The sequence below is a fragment of the Artemia franciscana genome, chromosome 14 (assembly GCF_032884065.1).
Source record: "Artemia franciscana chromosome 14, ASM3288406v1, whole genome shotgun sequence".
Classification (NCBI taxonomy): Eukaryota; Metazoa; Arthropoda; class Branchiopoda; order Anostraca; family Artemiidae; genus Artemia; species Artemia franciscana.
This window is the reverse complement of record NC_088876.1, coordinates 40,569,926-40,587,800: the sequence shown is the minus strand read 5'-3', so window position 1 is coordinate 40,587,800 and position 17,875 is coordinate 40,569,926. Positions and strand designations below refer to the sequence as shown.

Genomic DNA, 17,875 nt, shown 5'->3' with positions numbered 1-17,875 from the left:
CCTTAGTTCTATCTGTAGGAGATTCTGTTTGCTTTAATTTTGGCTTAATTATAATTATAATTTATGTTTGTTATGGATTTCATATATCCTTTGATTATTTGATTTATCCAATTGAATATTTGATTATTGATTATTTTTATTTATTGATTATATTTGATTTATGCTAGCATACTCCTGCTCCTCATGGGCTTAATAAAACTCTTCACGTTTCTTTAGAAAACTTCGCTTAGAATAATTGTTTTTAAAATTAATTTTTGTTCGTTTATAATTTATATAGTTTTTCTTATTGGTTATCAAAAAGAAAAATTTGTAAAGTTTTTTTTTTAATTTATCTCACTAAAAAGTAAAACTTTGGTTTGAAATTTACATTTTGGAAACAATTAAAGTGCTTTTGAATCAATTAGTGCATGGAATATTATTTAAATAAACGGATTAAAAATCTTTTCAGTCTTGAGCCTGAATCACTGAAACCATTCTAAAAACCACCATTTTACAGCCTTGAACACAGAAAAAATGAATCAGCCCCCCCCCCTCAACAAGCGTTGAAATGTTCAAATTAATTCGTTTAGTTGCTTCTATGGTAATATAATATGAAAAAAACTTCGTTTTCTTAAAGAGTTAAAGAGGCTGCGTCCCAAAGTCGAACCTTAAAACGTACAGGAATTAGGAGAGGCAGTTGGGGGGCTGACGCCCCCCAAACCCCCCGGTTTTAAAGACTCTTTTGTACAGGTTTTTTGTTTTAACCCCCCGCTCTTGGCTTCGGAAAGGCCCTCTTTTAATTAACAAAAAATTGAAATGAATGAATAATGGAATAACTTCGAAAAATGTTAAACACAAGAGGACAGGAGAACCATTGCGCCGAAACTAGTAATTAGTAACAATGAAGTCCCCCCACAACAAAAAACCTGTACAAAAGAGTCTTTTGTACAGAAATGACAAGTAAAAACAAAAAACAAATTTTTTTTTTTCAGTGAAGTAAAAAATAGCTTCTTTGTCCTTTTCAGCTGAAAACAAGTTTTTCAGCTGAAAGTAACAAGCAACATCAAAATTGGAAACTAATATAAATTATTTGGTATGTAAGAGGTGTTTTCCCCTACGCAATACCTTGCTATTTACACTAAAGTTTGACCTTATGTTCCAATTCTTTGAGAAGAAGTCCTGAAACACGAGGGTCGTTTAATTAATATAAGAAGCCATTTCAAAAGTTCTAAGAAACTTTTGCGTAAGGATTGAGGCATTGAGGGGGTGGGAGTAATCCCCCACAAACTTATAATTATTTATGTTTATTTTATGTTTCAATGTTGTTCCTTACTTTCAGTTGAAAAAACTTAATTTGTTATTTAGTTTCTGATCGTTTTCAAATAATGCCGTGGAATCCAGCTCCTATCCATGAGAAATTCCCTCCCTCTACAAACAATTCTTCAATGTAAAGTTCCCGCGACGCAAAATACTTCCACCCATCCCCAGAAAATTTCTTGCGGACAATTCATGTTCACTAAAAATCCTCCAGGAAAGTTAATTACGGACGATTTTGCCTTAAAAGTCTCCTTAGGGTACTATCATTTGAAAATGCTTTAATTTCTGATCATTTTTAAAATCATTTCGGGAATCCCTCTAAGTAAAACAACTTCCCCAGAAATCCCCCCAACCCCATTGGAAAGTTGCTCCTACAGAAAACTCCCATATGTAGAAATTTTCCCGCGGAAAAAACCCGTGAAAAATCCTTTAGACAATTTTAGTCCCGCTAAAAGTTTTCTCAGAACATCTCCACATGGTAAATTTAGTCGATATAGACCAAGTAAGACTAATTAAAGTAATTTTCATAAAATTCTGTCCTGAAAAGCTCAGTCCTATAAGCTTCTCTCCCAATAGAAAGATATCATCGTAGAATATCCTCCAATGGATAAAATTACCCCCCCCCCCAAAAAAAAAAATATGAACACTTACTAACGAGAAATACTATACGCAAACAATGGGTAAATTTTGAAAATTACCCATAAGCTTCTCTCCCCATAGAAAGATATCATCGTAGAATATCCTCCAATGGATAAAATTACCCCCCCCCCCCAAAAAAAATATATGAATACTTACTAACGAGAGATACTATACGCAAACAATGGGTAAATTTTGAAAATTACCCATAAGCTTCTCTCCCCATAGAAAGATATCATCGTAGAATATCCTCCAATGGATAAAATTACCCCCCCCCCAAAAAAAAATATATGAATACTTACTAACGAGAGATACTATACGCAAACAATGGGTAAATTTTGAAAATTACCCATAAGCTTCTCTCCCCATAGAAAGATATCATCGTAGAATATCCTCCAATGGATAAAATTACCCCCCCCCCAAAAAAAAATATGAACACTTACTAACGAGAAATACTATACGCAAACAATGGGTAAATTTTGAAAATTACCCATAAGCTTCTCTCCCCATAGAAAGATATCATCGTAGAATATCCTCCAATGGATAAAATTACCCCCCCCCCCAAAAAAAATATATGAATACTTACTAACGAGAAATACTATACGCAAACAATGGGTAAATTTTGAAAATTAAAGCCCTTTTCCCATGGGCTCTGGGGTCCAGTTATCCCTAAAGAAATAACTGTTGGATCTTTCAATTATGCTGAACAAAGTGGTCATCTCAAAAATTTTATCGGACGACTTGAAACTTTAAAACCTATTAAACCTTAAAACTCAAAACAAATAAACATTATTCCATATTCGAAGGGCCTACCTCCCTCCTCAGTATCTTGCTCTTTAAACTAAGACTTTTAGCACTTTCAAAAAAAAAAACTTCCTATTCTAATAAACGGCCCTTTTGTTACAGGAGCCGTTCTTAAAAAATTGGAACAAAGAGTTAAACTTTAACATCAACTGAAAGGTATTGAGGTTGCAGCCCCTCATATATGGAATAATTTCGTTTTGAGCTTTAAGCTTGTTCCTTCCTTTTTTAAAACAAAATGGTGTTTTGCTATTTAATTTCTGATCGTTTTTTAAATAATGCCCATAAATATGGCTAACCCTCCATTGAAAATTCTTTTACCTCACGGGGAACTATTCCGTAAAAAATTTCTCAAATGTAAAATAGCCCACTCTTCCGTAAAATTTCCTTCTCACAATTAAATCTTCGGTAAAAATCTCTCTACCCCGTGAATTTTTCGCGGACAATTCAGCCTGAAAAAATTTTCTTTAGCTAACTTGCATTTGAAAAATACTTCAATTTCTAATCGTTTTCCCGATCACCCCATAAATATCCTTTTCAATAGAAATTTTTCACGGAAATTCAAACACGCTGAAAATACCCCCTGGACAGTTCCCCCAGAAGATATCTAAATGGCAAAGAGAAAGTAAGACAAACTAACAGAATTTTATTGAGAGATTCTCTCAAGTTCCCCAGCGTAATATTTCTCCTGGAAAGTTCCCCTTCGGGAATTTCTCTCAGCATGGGAAATTATCCCCATGAATAAGCCCTCCCTTGAAAAATCAGCCTCCCCTCCAAAAAAATGTTTGTATACTTACCAATTAACAAATACTACTCGTAAACAAAGGGGATATTTCATCGCTTACAGATCTTTCTCCAGGGGCTATGGTAGGTCTTATCCCCAAAGGCGTAGTTACTGAATTTTTCAGGTATGTTGAACAAAATGGCTGTCTCTAATTTTGATCAAACGACTTTGAAGAAAAGAGAAAGGTTGTTACTTAAAAGGGCACTGAAACTTTTAATTTCCGTTCAGAGAAAAGACTATTGCCTCGATGTGATCATCTCTGAAAAAAAAGCAAATGAAAACGCATCCGTGATCTTTCTTCTGGTAAAAAAAACACACAATGTCACATTTTTGCATATGGTAGCTGGACACTTTTACTACAAAAGGGTTCTCGAATACGCTGAATATGATTGTGTGATTTTCATTAATGTCCATTGACTTCTAGATGGTTTTTCTCTCCCCCCTACTTTTTGAAAACCTTATAGATTTTCTCAGGCTCGTAGCTTTTGATTGGTGACACAAAACTTAACGGATTTTATATATTTAGAATCAAATGGTTCGTGGTAACGAACTATAGTAAGGAGCGACCCGGCTAAATAGTAACCGAAACTCTAAAAAGGGAAGCTTGATACCAATATCTACATCAAAGGATTGCATTTTAATACTGATTTTAAATGTATAAATTTCATCAAGTTTAGTCTTACCCATCAAAAGTTACGAGCCTAAAAAAAATTGTCTTATTTTAGAAAATGGGGGAAACACCCCCTAAAAGTAATAGAATCTAAGAAAAATCAGACTATCAGATTCAGTGTATCAGAGAACCCTATTGTAGAAGTTTCAAGCTCCTATCTACAAAAATGATGATTTTTCTCCCAGAAGACAGATCACGGATGCGTGTTTATTTATTTTCTTTTCCTAGGGGTGAACCTTCGACCCAGTGGTCCTAAAACATCGCAAGAGAGTTCATTCTAAAGATTATTAAAAGTTCTAGTGACCTTTTTAAGTGACCAAATATTGAATGGCACCTAGGCCCCCTCCCAAGTACATTTTTTCCCAAAGTCACCGGATAAAATTTTGAGATAGCCATTCTGTTCAACTTTATTGAAAAAACTAATAACTATGTCTTTGGGGACAACTTAATCCTCAGCCCCAGGGGGGGGGTGCAAGTTACAAGCTTCGACCATTGTTTAAATATATTTATGAAGTGCACAGACGTTTTTCAGGGGGACATTTTTGCGTTGTGGTGGGGGTGGGTCGGGAGGATGGGGTTACATGGGAGGTTTCATTCCATGGTGGAATTTGTCATGAGGGAAGAGAATTTCCATGAAGGGAGTGCAGGACTTTCTTTTATTATTTAAGAAAAACAGTGATGAAATAAATAAATAAATAAAAAATTCAACTGGAAGTAATGAGCAGCATTAAAACTTAAAACGAACAGAAAATATTACGTAAATAAGGGGGTTCAAGTCCTCGAAAATACCTTGCTCCTTACGGTTAAGAATTTTTAGTAATGTCAACTATCTATTCTACGGCCTTTGTGATTCAGAGGTTATTCCTAAGGAATTGGGAAAAAATCCAAGCTTTAGTGTAAAAAGCGAAGTATTGACAAGGGGGCGAACCCCCTGATATACATAATAAAAATACACAAATATAGAAGTTCCTTACGAAAGTTAATTCGTAAGTTACCTATATTTATTACTAACAAAAATGTTAATACAAAAATCATAAATTCTAGTTGCATTTTCAAGCAGCCGAAAATTGGAGGGTAACTAGGCCTCATCCCCAACACCTTTTTTTTAAATCAAAATCGTCCGATCAAAACTATGAGAAAGTCGTTTAGCCGAAAAAAAATTAGTATGCAAATTTCGTTTCAGTTCTTATGCGGTGAGCCAAAATCAAAACATGCATTAATCCAAAAATGTTCAGAAATTAAGTAAAAAAACAAGTTTTTTAACTGCAAGTAAGGAGCAAAATTAAAGCTTAAAATGAACAGAAATTATTCCTTATATGAAATGGATTGTCCCCTCCTCAATGCCTCACTCTTCACGCTACAGTTTTTATTGTTTTAAAAGGTAGAGTTGTGACAAAGAGTCAAACTTTGTCGTAAAGAGTGGGACGTTGAAGAGGGGACAACCCCTTTCACATACGGAATAAATTCTGTTCATTTTAAGCTTTAATTTCTACCCTTACTTGCAGTTAAAAAAAACTTATTTTTTTATTTAATCAGCATGATCTGTGGATAATTTTGATATGTATATCAACATTAAAATTTCCCTTTTTAGATTTTTGGTTAATATTGAGTCAAGTCGCTCCTTACTTACAGTTTGTTACCACCAACTCTTTAATAGCTTGATAGCTGTGGATGTTCCCTGTCTTTTTCAAAAATTAGGTAAATTTTCTTAGGCTCTTATATTTTGATGAGTAATATTATTTTTAATATATTTTGAATCAGCATGGAGATTTGATTATTTTGGTGTAAGTATTGTTATGAAAGCAGCGTTTCTTAGAGTTTCAGTTACTACTGAGCTGTATTTTTCCTTATTCTGACTTTGTTACAACCAACTAAAAAGGCTTTAAAAAGGTTTGAAAAGGCTTTGGAATGTAAGCTTTGCTTATGTTTGTTATAGTTTCGATTCTTTTTAAGTTTGACTTGATCACTTTTTGGAATTCCTTTTGTTTCAGAATTGATTTAGTGTTTGACTTTAACTGACTTTTAATGTTCTTATTTAATTTTTCCATCTACCTCTAAAAAAAGGCTATCGAGATTTTAGTCTCCAATCAACTGATAGATTTCTATAGTTTCTGTTACCATTCCTTCCGTACGAAGAAACCAAGGAAAAACACGAATCACAAAAGAACCCAGTGGATGTTGATGAGTTCCTTTTTACATCCTTAAAGGGCTGCTTTCAAAATGATTTTTAGTTGTATTGCCTAAAATAATGTTATAGCTATTACGCTCCTCTAAAAACAGCAATTTACTTTGTCATCCCTACAGTGGCTTTAATACAGGTTCCCCATCCTGAAAACAAGTCAAAAGCTAACAATTGTCAGTAGAAGAAAAAAAAATAATGGAGGACTTTGGGAACTTTGTTTTTGAGTTTTTTGTTCTTCCGAAATTCACTCCTTGCATTTTAATTTTGAGGAGTACCACTTAATGCCTGGAAAAGTTCTCTTTAGCAGATTCTTCTTTGGAATTGCATACAAAAATCAAGAAAATTCTTAGTGAATGGCTATTAATCTATAAAGTCATAAAAAAATAAATTCATGTTAAATAAAAATAATGAATATTATTTTATTGGAAAACCGGACAAACAAACTATGTTGCCTTTGCTGTGCTCTAGATCAGTGGAAATTTAATGATTTGGAATAATACTTTTAAGTCTATTTGAAGTATATACCAGTTTTCACTTATTTCAAACCAAGTTCCTTGGACGTTTTCAATAATCCAGGTAAAAAAGGAAGAATAATTTAAATATCAGAACAAGTTTGCTTATTAAATTATTTGCGGTAAGTAAAACTGTTATTACCCAATCATTATATCAACAGATTAGCGGATAAGGGTGTGTCTTTAATCTAACCACATCTCTGAACAGATGTGTGTGTCAAGAAACTGATGAGAACAAAGGAAGATGAAACCTACCTCAACGAAACCTGGAGTCCCTCATATACTGGAAAAGTGAAGGCAAATTACTATATAGCAGACTGTATATTCCTTGGAGAAATCAGTAATTTAACTACTGTGTTGCAATTTATGTCAAAGAAAATGCCCAAAACGCTTGTAAGTTGTTCTCAGAACTAATAATCACACGAACAATGTCATTTGTAAGCAATGAATCTGGAAAAAATCTGGGAAATACACATTTTTTTTTTTATACTACAAGGACATTGAAAAAGCATAATACGAAATGTAAGTTCGTAGTAATTTCACTTGACAATGCAAGTAAGATAGGGGTTAAACTAATGATCAAACAGTCCGAGTACATCCTATAGTTTGAAAATGTAAAGAAATTTTTATGCGACACGAAGTGACACCAAAGTAAAAATTTTTAATCTAAAATCCTTATCTCTTTTATTTCTAAAGGAAAAATTTGTGTTAAAGCAAAAGGATCATTAGACCAAAGATAGGTATGGTTTTTATAGAATTATATTTATTTTATTTTAAACTTATATTTAAAAAACAAATTGTACAACCTAGGCAATGGCATTAAAATAAAAAGGAATTTGTGATAAAGTAGGAAATTTAATTAATTAAGATTTGACTCCCTACCTCCCTCAAAATTTGATACTTCATGACATGATAAGTTGCATGATATTTGCAACTTTATCATAAATGTCAAAAGTCGGTAAGGTAAATTTTCCGCTTATTATTGAGAAGTTGTAGATAAAAATAAATATTTTCATGAAATTCAAAATAATTAGATCTATCAGCCTTCTATCACTATTAAAGTTGTCAAGTTTGTCATGATTTATGGCAACTTCAACCCCTCCCTCTCCACATGTTCCATATGAATATGGCAAACACGCTATAAAGCTAATGGTCAATAATGAAGCGACTGAAGGACGCATCCAAGGAGCTTCCTCACCCTGCCCATTCAATATTATAGATTCTGAAAAATAAGAATATTTTCCTCCTTGATATCAATTGAAATAGTCATTTTAATAAATATTTGATACAGTAAAAATTTTATAAATACAATTTTTTTTCATTTTATAATATAATTAATGAAAATGTAAGCCACGAACCACTGATATGAAAGCTAGCTATTTAGTGTACTTACCGGTATATTTCTCACTGCGTGAATTATTATATAAATGACAAATTCAATTTCAGTTATACCTGTCAGGTATTATGGCCCTTGCTCTGTGTGCTCCACCAAGTGCTCGTGAAGAATCACGCACATCAACAAATCAGGCTCAAATATTGAAGCAAATTAACCATGTCAATGATGATGGTTTATATACCTTTGGTTATGAAGCTGGAAATAGTACTTTCAAGGTAATTCTCAAGTATTAAAATTACAAATCTAATACGATCAGTTATTTATACTGAACATATAGCCTGTGTGCATATTAATGCGACATGCGTAAGAATGCGAGATTTATGGTGAAAAATTTTGTTAAACTACTTTAATAGTGTACATATATTGCCAACAGGAAATAACTTCACATATGTAGTTGAAGATAGGAGTAACTCTAGGGGATTATTTTCTGGCTACAAATTTGTTCTTCCTAATTTACTTACTACTTGGCTTCGCCAGGTATGGAATACAAACTTCCAGTCATTTGTGTTAGTTAAAAAATGGTGGCACATATCCCTCTTGTGTTTTTACTTAACTTTCCCCTCCATACTTCCTGGAATTTTCATCTTAACCCTCTTAGCATTGCAAATAGCTGTAATAAAAGTAGTAGTTGGAGTAGTAGTAGCAGTATGGTATTAAAAGTAAAAGTGGTAGTAGTATTATTAGTAGCGTGGACAAATTGCCTTTTGGTCAATTGATCTTTCCATCTGAGCATTCTCAGCACGTGTGAACTTTATACCCAAAAGTTTCATCCTGAAACATGAACTTTTTACGCCACGGAAGTTTCACTTGATATGATAAGCCGTTCCGAAAATATTACTGATACGCCCTTTTTGCAATTTGTTTGCATATAAGCATGTTTTGATTTCACTCAAATTTCCCCTCAGCATTTCCTCAGATGTTTATTTCATTATCTCGGAACTTTAAGAGACTGCTTTAGAGGATGATCAACTGACCAAAAGGGAATATGTGCATAGCGCTACAATTACTACTATCAGCCCTGCTAGTACTACTATAGCTACTCCAACTACTATTTCTATAGAAACTACTGCTAACGCTAAGGGTAGTAAGATGACGATTTCTGGAAGTGTTGAGGGTGAAGTTCAACTAACTTGAAAATGTTACAAATATAAAGGTTACAAATGAGTATATCGATAATATCATAGCAATGGCTAATTGTACTATCGTAATTGTATAATTTTATCCATCTTATTATTTCAAATTTCTTTGTACCAGATCTAAAACCGGGAATCTAATAACTAAAAACATCAGTTATAATCATCAATTACTATCAATTATATGTGCCGAAAAAATCTCTGAACTAAAAGATTGTTCGACTTTCAAGCAAGAAAATGTCAATTGACCAATTATTCAAATTCGAATCTAAAGAAGATGAAACATTGGAAAAGTATTATTTGCAGCAGTAATTTGGATCTGACACAAAACATAAAAACAGAGTATTATTCATATAGAATTGATGGCAGGGAGTAGAGTAGTGGAGTTACAAACTTTTCAAAGAAGCCTCTTTCATTATTAAATTTTTGCATTTTAATAACTTACAGTGACAAAGGGAATGTTTAAATGCTTCTTTGGGTAAAAGCATTCCAAAATATAAACTTCGAAAAAGACTAAAAGATTTTATTCAATTTCCTTCAGCCTACAAGGTAACTAGATAAAAAACGAAGAAGAAAAAAAGAAGTTTTGAATTATGTTTTTTGCAAAGATTCATATTTGTTTTTTTGAATTGTTTTTTTAGTGACAGGTCAGTATTAATTGTTCATTCAATTAGGGCCTTCGAATAAAATCTTAAAGTGCTCGAACATTATCTTCAAAACATTTTTTTATTTCTTTTTTTTTCTTTTTTCTTTTTCATGTTAATAAAATAAATCGAAAAAGAACCCCAATTATATTGTAAGAAAAACAAGTTTCTTATAATCATAAACTGAATAATCTTAAAATATACAGTGAAAAGCAGCATTTGCAAATTAAACAATGTAGTCTGATTCCAAATGCGCTCAAATCACAGACATATCTATCAAGAGAGAGGGGGAGGCTAATAATTAAACTTAGTTTCATAAAATTAATTAAACAAATATTAAAATATCAATCAATTTTCTCGGAAATTTAGCATATAGTAACCAAAGGGACCTGAAATAAAGAGGAATTACTTAATATATATATATATATTTTTTTTTATCCGTGGGTCTAAATAATAAGTATTGAACTTCAGCGCTTTAGCTTCAAAAAAAGAACTACTGCTACTAAGAACTTTCAAGAGCTCAAACAGCTTTGTTGACTGTTCGGGTCAAATTAGTTTCACCATAAAGATATGTTAACAGTAGCACGGGTATTTTCCACAACAATAAAATATTCCCATAGATCTTATTATTTCAAATGTCATTGATCCAGACCTGAAACCGTGTATCTAGTAACAAAAATTTAACCTTTCTTACAGGCCAAAGAAACAATGAGCCTACCTAGTACCGATGAAAACTTTAGCCCTGATGCTGACAAGAACGGAATTCAAGGAACCTTAGAAAATGCTATTCCTAATCTTAAAGCAGTGTTAAACCCTACCCTAGTAGCTCCAGTTGTTGGACCTGTTCATGCAGCAGCGCCAGTGCCTCATCAGCAGCAAATAGCTCCCATCTTTACCCTTGCTCGACAAACATCTGATACAAATAATCAGTCTGACCCCAGTGCAATCATCAAGCAAGCTCCACAAGGATATCAGTTCTCCTTTGTTGCTCCTACTCAAAATACAAAAATGGAACACCTGAATCAAGCTCGTACTCTTCTTCATACCCTTCCTCAGCTTGTAATCGGACAGTTCCAGTCTAATTCTTTCCAGCCCCAATCTTTTTACTTTAGCCCACAATATACTTCATTTAATTAGGTACAGGACGAGACATTCTTTAGTATTTTCTTTTTGTTACTTGCAAATAGACAAGTTCTTATAATATTTCTGAATTCTTACAAGCTTCCGTTACCAGGCAACTGATATAGGCACAGCACTACAATTCTAACTTGGAGATGCTGTATTTCTCTTAAGCTATTAGTCGCATTCTCATCCAGAAACTGAATTCGAAAAAAAAAAAAAACAACAAAAAAAAACAAGGGAAATGCAAAAATGACACAGTGTATATCTATTTACTTTCATTCATTAATTTTACAATAAAACAAATAGAATTTATGAGAATAGTGATTAATTTGTACAAAAAGCCAACAATCACCAAAAGTTAACTAATGGTATGTATAATAATAGCTAGTATATAATCTAAAATCAATTCAAAAGCAAAATAGTCAGCTTATCTTTAGGAAATATCAAATTGTATCTAAAACAGCACCCCAAAAGCTAATCATCACGACAGAAAATTAGTTAATTGTTAATCTTAAAATGGCTAATTAATACAAATTTTAACGTTTTTGATAAGCAAAGGGCATTTAATTTTTAGTTATTTCTTGAATTGCAATACGAGCAATTGATTAGATTCTTCTATATTTATCTCGAGTTTTGAGATGTATATAATAATTAATTATTATTACATATTATTGCCTTGTGGACTGCATTATAAGCAAACTGTAATGTTCAATTAGTACCATCTTTTTAAATATGCTATCAAATAAAAAAAACGAGTTTTTTTTGACTGAAAGTAAGGAGCGACATTAAAACTTCCAACGAACAGAAATTACTTCGTATATGAAAGAGGCTGCTCCCTCCTCAACGCCCCGCTCTTTACGCTAAAGTTTGACTCTTTCTCTCAACTCTACTTTTTAAAACAGTAAAAATTTTAGTGTAAAGAGTGGGACGTTGAGGAGGGAGCAACCCTTTTCATATACGAAGTAATTTCTGTTCGTTTTAAGTTTTAATGTCGCTCCTTACTTTCAGTAAAAAAAAACTTGTTTTTTATTTAATTTCTGAACGTTTTTGAATTAAGGCTTGTTTTAACTTTGGCTCCCCGCAGATGAATAATTAAAATGAAATTTACATATTTTTTTTGGCTATTTGGCTTTCTCATAGTTTTGATCGAATGATTTTGAGAAAAAAAGGTTCGAGGGAGGAGGCCTAGTTGCCCTCCAATGTTTTGGTTACTTAAAAAGGCAACTAGAACTTTTAATTTCTTACGAACGTTTATATCAGTAAAAGATATACGTAACTTACGAGTTAGCTTACGTAATGAACTTCTGTATTCGTATTTTTTTTATTACGTATGTGAGGGGGCTCACCCCCTCGGCAGTACCTCGCTCTTTACACTGAAGCTTAAATTTTGTCCCAAATCCTTAAGAATGACCCCTGAATAACAAAGGTCGTAGAATAAATAGTTGAAATTAATATAATACTTTAGTGTAAAGAGCGAGGTTTTAGGAGGAGGTTAACCCCTCATATACATAATGATTTCTGCTCGTTTTAAGTTTTAATGGTGCTCCTTACTTTCAGTTGAAAAAAACATTTTCATTTTTATTTTTTCATTGTTTTTTTTTTTTTAATAATGCTAGAAAATCCTGTGCTCCGTTCGTGTAAATTTTCTTCCCCCATGAACAATTCCTCCAAAGAAAGTTCCCCCAACGTATCTTCCTCTTCTCAACCCTCCCCCCCAACCAAAAATTTCCCCTGAGAACGTCTGTACACTTTCCAATAACCATTACTATATGTAAGCACTGGTCAAAGTTTGTAACTTATATTCCCTCCCACAGTGACTGTGGGGGAGTAAGTCGTCCCCAAAGACATAGTTATAAGGTTTTTTGACTATGTTGAATAAAATGGCTATCTCAGAATTTTGATCCGGTGAATTTGGGAGAATAATTAGCGTGGGAGGGGGCCTAGGTACCCTCCAAATTCTGGTGACTTAAAAAGGGCACTAAAACTTTTCATTTCCGTTAAAATGAGCACTCTCGCAACATTCTAGGACCACTGGTTCGATACGATCACCCCTGGGAAAAAAACAACAAAAAAAGAAACAAACAAACAGATAAACACGCATCCGTGACCCGCCTCTGTTAAAAATAAATAAAAAAACAAGTTTTTTCAACTGAAAGTAAGGAGCGACATTAAAACTTAAAACGAACAGAAATTACTTCATATATGAAAGGGGCTGCTTCCTCATCAACGCCCCGCTCTTTACGCTAAAGTTTGACTCTTTCTCTCAACTCTTCTTTTTAAAACAGTAAACAGCTTTAGCGTAAAGAGCGGGGCGTTGATGAGGAAGCAGCCCCTTTCATATATGAAGTAATTTCTGCTCGTTTTAAGTTTTAATGTCGCTCCTTACTTTCAGTTGAGAAAATGGTTTTCTCATAATTTTGATCGAATAATTTTGAGAAAAAAGAGGGGGGGAGGAAGCCTAGTTGCCCTCCAATTTTTTGGTTAACAAAAAAGGCAACTAGAACTTTAAATTTTTTACGAATCTTTTTATTAGTAAAAGATATACATAACTTATAAACTAGCTTACGTACAGAATTTTTTATTCTCATGTTTTTATTACACATATGAGAGGGTTCGCCCCCTCGTCAGTACCTCTCTCTTTACACTAAATCTTAAATTTTGGCCCAATTCATTAAGAATGACCCCTGAATCACAAAAGCCGTAGAATAAATAGTTGACATTACTAAAAATACTTTAGCGTAAAGAGCGAGGTATTACGAGGAGGTGAGCCCCTCATATGGGTAATAATTTCTGTTCGTTTTAAGTTTTAATGCTGCTCCTTACTTCCAGCTGAAAAAAACTTTTTCATATTTATTTTTTCGTTTTTTTTTAAATAATGCTAGTCAATCCTGCGCTCCCTTCATGGAAATTTTTTTCCCCCATGACAAATTCCTCGATGGAAAGTTCCCCCAGTATATCCCCCTCTTTTCAACCCCTCCCCCCAACCAAAAAATCCTCCTGAAAACACCTGTACACTTCCCAATAACCATTACTATATGTAACTCTGGTCAAAGTTTGTAACTTGTAGCCCCTCCCACGGGGACTGTAGAGGAGTAAGTCGTCCCCAAAGACATAGTTATAAGGTTTTTTGACTACGTTGAATAAAATGGCTATCTCAGAATTTTGATCCGTTGACTTTGGGAAAATAATTAGCGTGGGAGGGGGCCTAGGTGCCCTCCAATTTTTTCGGTCACTTTAAAAGGGCACTAGAACTTTTCATTTCCGTTAGAATGAGCCCTCTCGCAACATTCTACGACAGCTGGGTCGATACGATCACCCCTGGAAAAAAAAAAAAAAATAAATAAATAAACACGCATCCGTGATCTGCCTTCTGGCAAAAAATACAAAATTCCACATTTTTGTAGATAAGAGCTTGAAACTTCTACAGTAGGGTTCTCTGATACGCTGAATCTGATGGTGCAATTTTCGTTAAGATTCTATGACTTCTAGGGGGCGTTTCCCCCTATTTTCTAAAATAACACAAATTTTCTTGGGCTCGTAACTTTTGGTGCGTAAGACTAAACTTGACGAAACTGAAATATTTAAAATCAGCATTGAAATGCGATTCTTTTTGATGTAGCTATTGGTATAAAAATTCTATTTTTTAGAGTTTTGGTTTCTATTGAGCCGGGTCGCTCCTTATTTACAGTTCGTTACCACGAACTGTTTGATACAAAATTTCACATTTTTGTAGATAAGAGCTTGAAACTTCTACAGTAGGGTTCTCTGATACGTTGAATCTGATGGTGTGATTTTATTAAGGATTCTGTGACTTTTAGAGGGTGGTTCCCCCTACTTTATAAAATAAGGCAAATTTTCTCAGGCTCTTAGCTTTTGATTGGTAAGACTAAACTTGATGAATCTTATAAATTTTAAATCAGCATTAAAATATGATTCTTTTGATGTAGGTATTGGTATCACAATTCCGTTTTTTAGAGTTTTGGTTACTATTGAGCCGGATCGCTCCTTACTATAGTTTGTTACCACGAATTGTTTGATAAAGGGTTGCCAACTTAAGAAATTTATGATTATTTTAGTGTGAGGGTTGGGCTCCGCGAACAGCCTCTAGATGGTAGAATTTTTAGTTTCCCTAGACCGAAATTAATCATCTGGCCCATGATTAATTTAGGAATTTTGAATAAATAAAGATATTTGAATATCAGTTTATTAGTTTAGAGTTAGCTCCCAAACAGCCTAGGACCAAAAACAGAAAGCGTTATCTCTTTCTTAAATGGATTTTTCAAACACGAAATTATCACCGAAAATAAACAAAATTTGAACAGTAGTCATTTATCCGGAGTAGAAAAATACAAGCCATATACTTTGATTCAAATTCAATGGCAAAAGTAGATAACTAATGCCTCATCTCTTTTCCTTTGATCGCTCTAGATCAGTTCTAGATTTATCGGTTCTAGAGTTTTTGCCGTTCATAGTATCTATTTCAAAGATTGATTTTTTCCAACACGAACGCGTAGAAATGTTTTTGATAATAAAATTCATGTGACAAGTTTCTCGTCAAGGAAATAGGTCCTTTGAAAGTCCAAAGTAATATGACCATCATCAAAATATTTGAAAAGATAACATTTCCTTTAATGGTGGTTGATTATTAATTCACCCCTCCCCCCCCCAAAAAAAGCTGAAAAACCTAATAAAAAAATCGTCTTTAAAAGTCAGCTTAAAATAACTGATTTTTTTTATATTTTACGATTGTTTTTTCACAGTTAAGAAAAGTTTGGAAGAATAGGAAGATAAGTCTGCAAACCAAGATTAGAATATCAGAAGCAACAGTTATGACAGTGGTCAAACATGGCTCTGAAGCAAGGGCGCTCCAAAAAGTGGACGAAAATTTACTAGATGTTTTCCAGAGAAATTGCCTACGGATTGTTCTGGGTACCCGGCTGACTGACCGTATTTCAAACAGTAGGTTGTACGAAAAGTTTAGTTCATCCCCACTTTCTAAGGCTATAATGAAAGAAAGGTTGAGATGGCTAGGCCACGTTCTGTGGATGAAGGATGACAGATTGCCGAAGATTTACCTTTTTGGCCAACCGTCTGGGGCCACACGGAAAGTAGGTCGTCCTCGTCTGGGGTGGGAGGATGTCATAAATAAAGATTTAAAGGAAGTGGGAATTTCCTGGGAGGGTGTAAAAAGGAAGGCCTTGAATAGATTAGGCTGGGGGAGGAGTGTGCGTAGCTGTGTTGGCCTCAGGCGGCTAGGTGCTGCAGTGAGTTATTAGTAGTAGTAGTAGTAGAATAATAGAGTGGACCGAGTTTTCTTGAAAAAATGATAGTAACCGTGTTAATTTTTTTTGAGTGGTTTGAAGCGTGATTTCCATCCAAGTTTGATTGTCATAGACACAAAAGCTCAGAATAGCTAATAATCAGGTCGCTGTACTTCTTAAGTGGTCAATCTTAGTGAATTAATTTTTTATTTTGTAAACTCATTAGAGAAACTGGACCATTCCTAGGTTAGTGTTTTGCGGTACAGTGATAGTATGTGAATACGTATAACAGTATCATTTCTAAAATGTTTGCTTTTGTAGATTCTAACCAATCCTAATAATAAAAAAACAAAAATTCTTCTTCCACAACTGCCTTCAGTTTCGTTTCACCGATAAAATTTGTTTCGTTAACATTATTGCCTTGAATATATGTCAAAGATATTGAGATAAGCCCCACAGGAATGTTTTCTAAAATTTTAAAGAAAAAATGTGACAAATTTATACTTATACTTATAATACTTATAGTATTATTTACTATAATATATATAATAAGTATTATACTCATACTTATTATACTATAATACTTATAGGGCTAAATATAGAATTAACCTAAAACCTGGACAAAATTCAAAGAGAAATTATCTCAAGCGAAGAACAAAAAAAAATTATAATTTATGTTTTACATTAGAATGAGGGTTTTCGGGATTAATTGTTGGCTAAAAATAAAGTTGCTGGAGTTTTTTGAGCTTATAGGCCTAAATATACAACTAAGCGAAATTTTGAGGAAAATTACAGCAAAAAGAAAAAACAAATTGTATTATATTGATAGGGGTTATTGGGGGATATTTTGCTATCAAAAATAACGCAATTTATGTACAAAATGTACATAAGTGAAAAAAACATTCCGTAGCCTAGCTATGCATATAATAACTAAAATACCTTAGCATATTTAAGTAAATAAATCGTAAATCTATATTTCAGGATTAATGTTCACATAAAGAACCAGGATTTGTTCAAAATTCAATTAAAATTAACTTAAGTTCTTTATTATTTGTTTCGTTCAAAAACAACGGATATGGCAGAATTATAAGCAATTTGTATTACAAAAAGTGCAAGATGGACTACTATGGTAGCCCCTTTCTTTATTTTAGGGGCAGAATTTCTTATGAGCAATTTTGACTAATATTAATAAAAAATGCTTAATAATATTAATTTTTGAGTTTAAAACATGCACTCACTATTTAGTGGTAAGGAAATGTTGTTGCAGTAAACTCTGAAACGGTGACGTTTTTTCACCGAATGTGCTATTCAGGGAAGCTTAGTTTGTTTACTTTTTTACTATTTTGAACAAGATATTAACGTTTCTGATTAGATGTCTTTGGAGACGAAAAAAAAAGCATTGGTTTTAAGGTGGTTGCCCCCAAACCGCTTTATAATA

At 33.4% G+C, this 17,875-nt stretch overlaps 2 protein-coding genes across 2 annotated transcripts in view; one reads left to right on the top strand and one right to left on the bottom strand.

Moving 5' to 3' along the window:
• The window catches only part of LOC136035721 (uncharacterized), a 71,824-nt gene that overhangs the window by 31,057 nt on the left and 22,892 nt on the right, over window positions 1-17,875 (bottom strand). The gene's annotated exons all lie outside the window — the stretch shown is intronic.
• LOC136035855 (uncharacterized) lies at window positions 7,110-11,257 on the top strand. The gene is made up of 3 exons (XM_065717815.1): window positions 7,110-7,274; window positions 8,328-8,492; window positions 10,751-11,257. Exons 1-3 carry the CDS (start codon window positions 7,110-7,112, stop codon window positions 11,189-11,191), a joined length of 771 nt encoding a protein of 256 aa, XP_065573887.1. The 3' UTR covers window positions 11,192-11,257.

Excerpts from the sequence above, each read along its gene's own strand:
- LOC136035855 (XM_065717815.1), top strand. The coding sequence starts at position 7,110 with ATGAGAACAAAGGAAGATGAAACCTACCTCAACGAAACCTGGAGTCCC. Across the intron at positions 7,275-8,327 it reads AGAAAATGCCCAAAACGCTT|TTATACCTGTCAGGTATTAT; the intron begins GTAAGTTGTTCT and ends ATTCAATTTCAG. Across the intron at positions 8,493-10,750 it reads CTGGAAATAGTACTTTCAAG|GCCAAAGAAACAATGAGCCT; the intron begins GTAATTCTCAAG and ends CCTTTCTTACAG.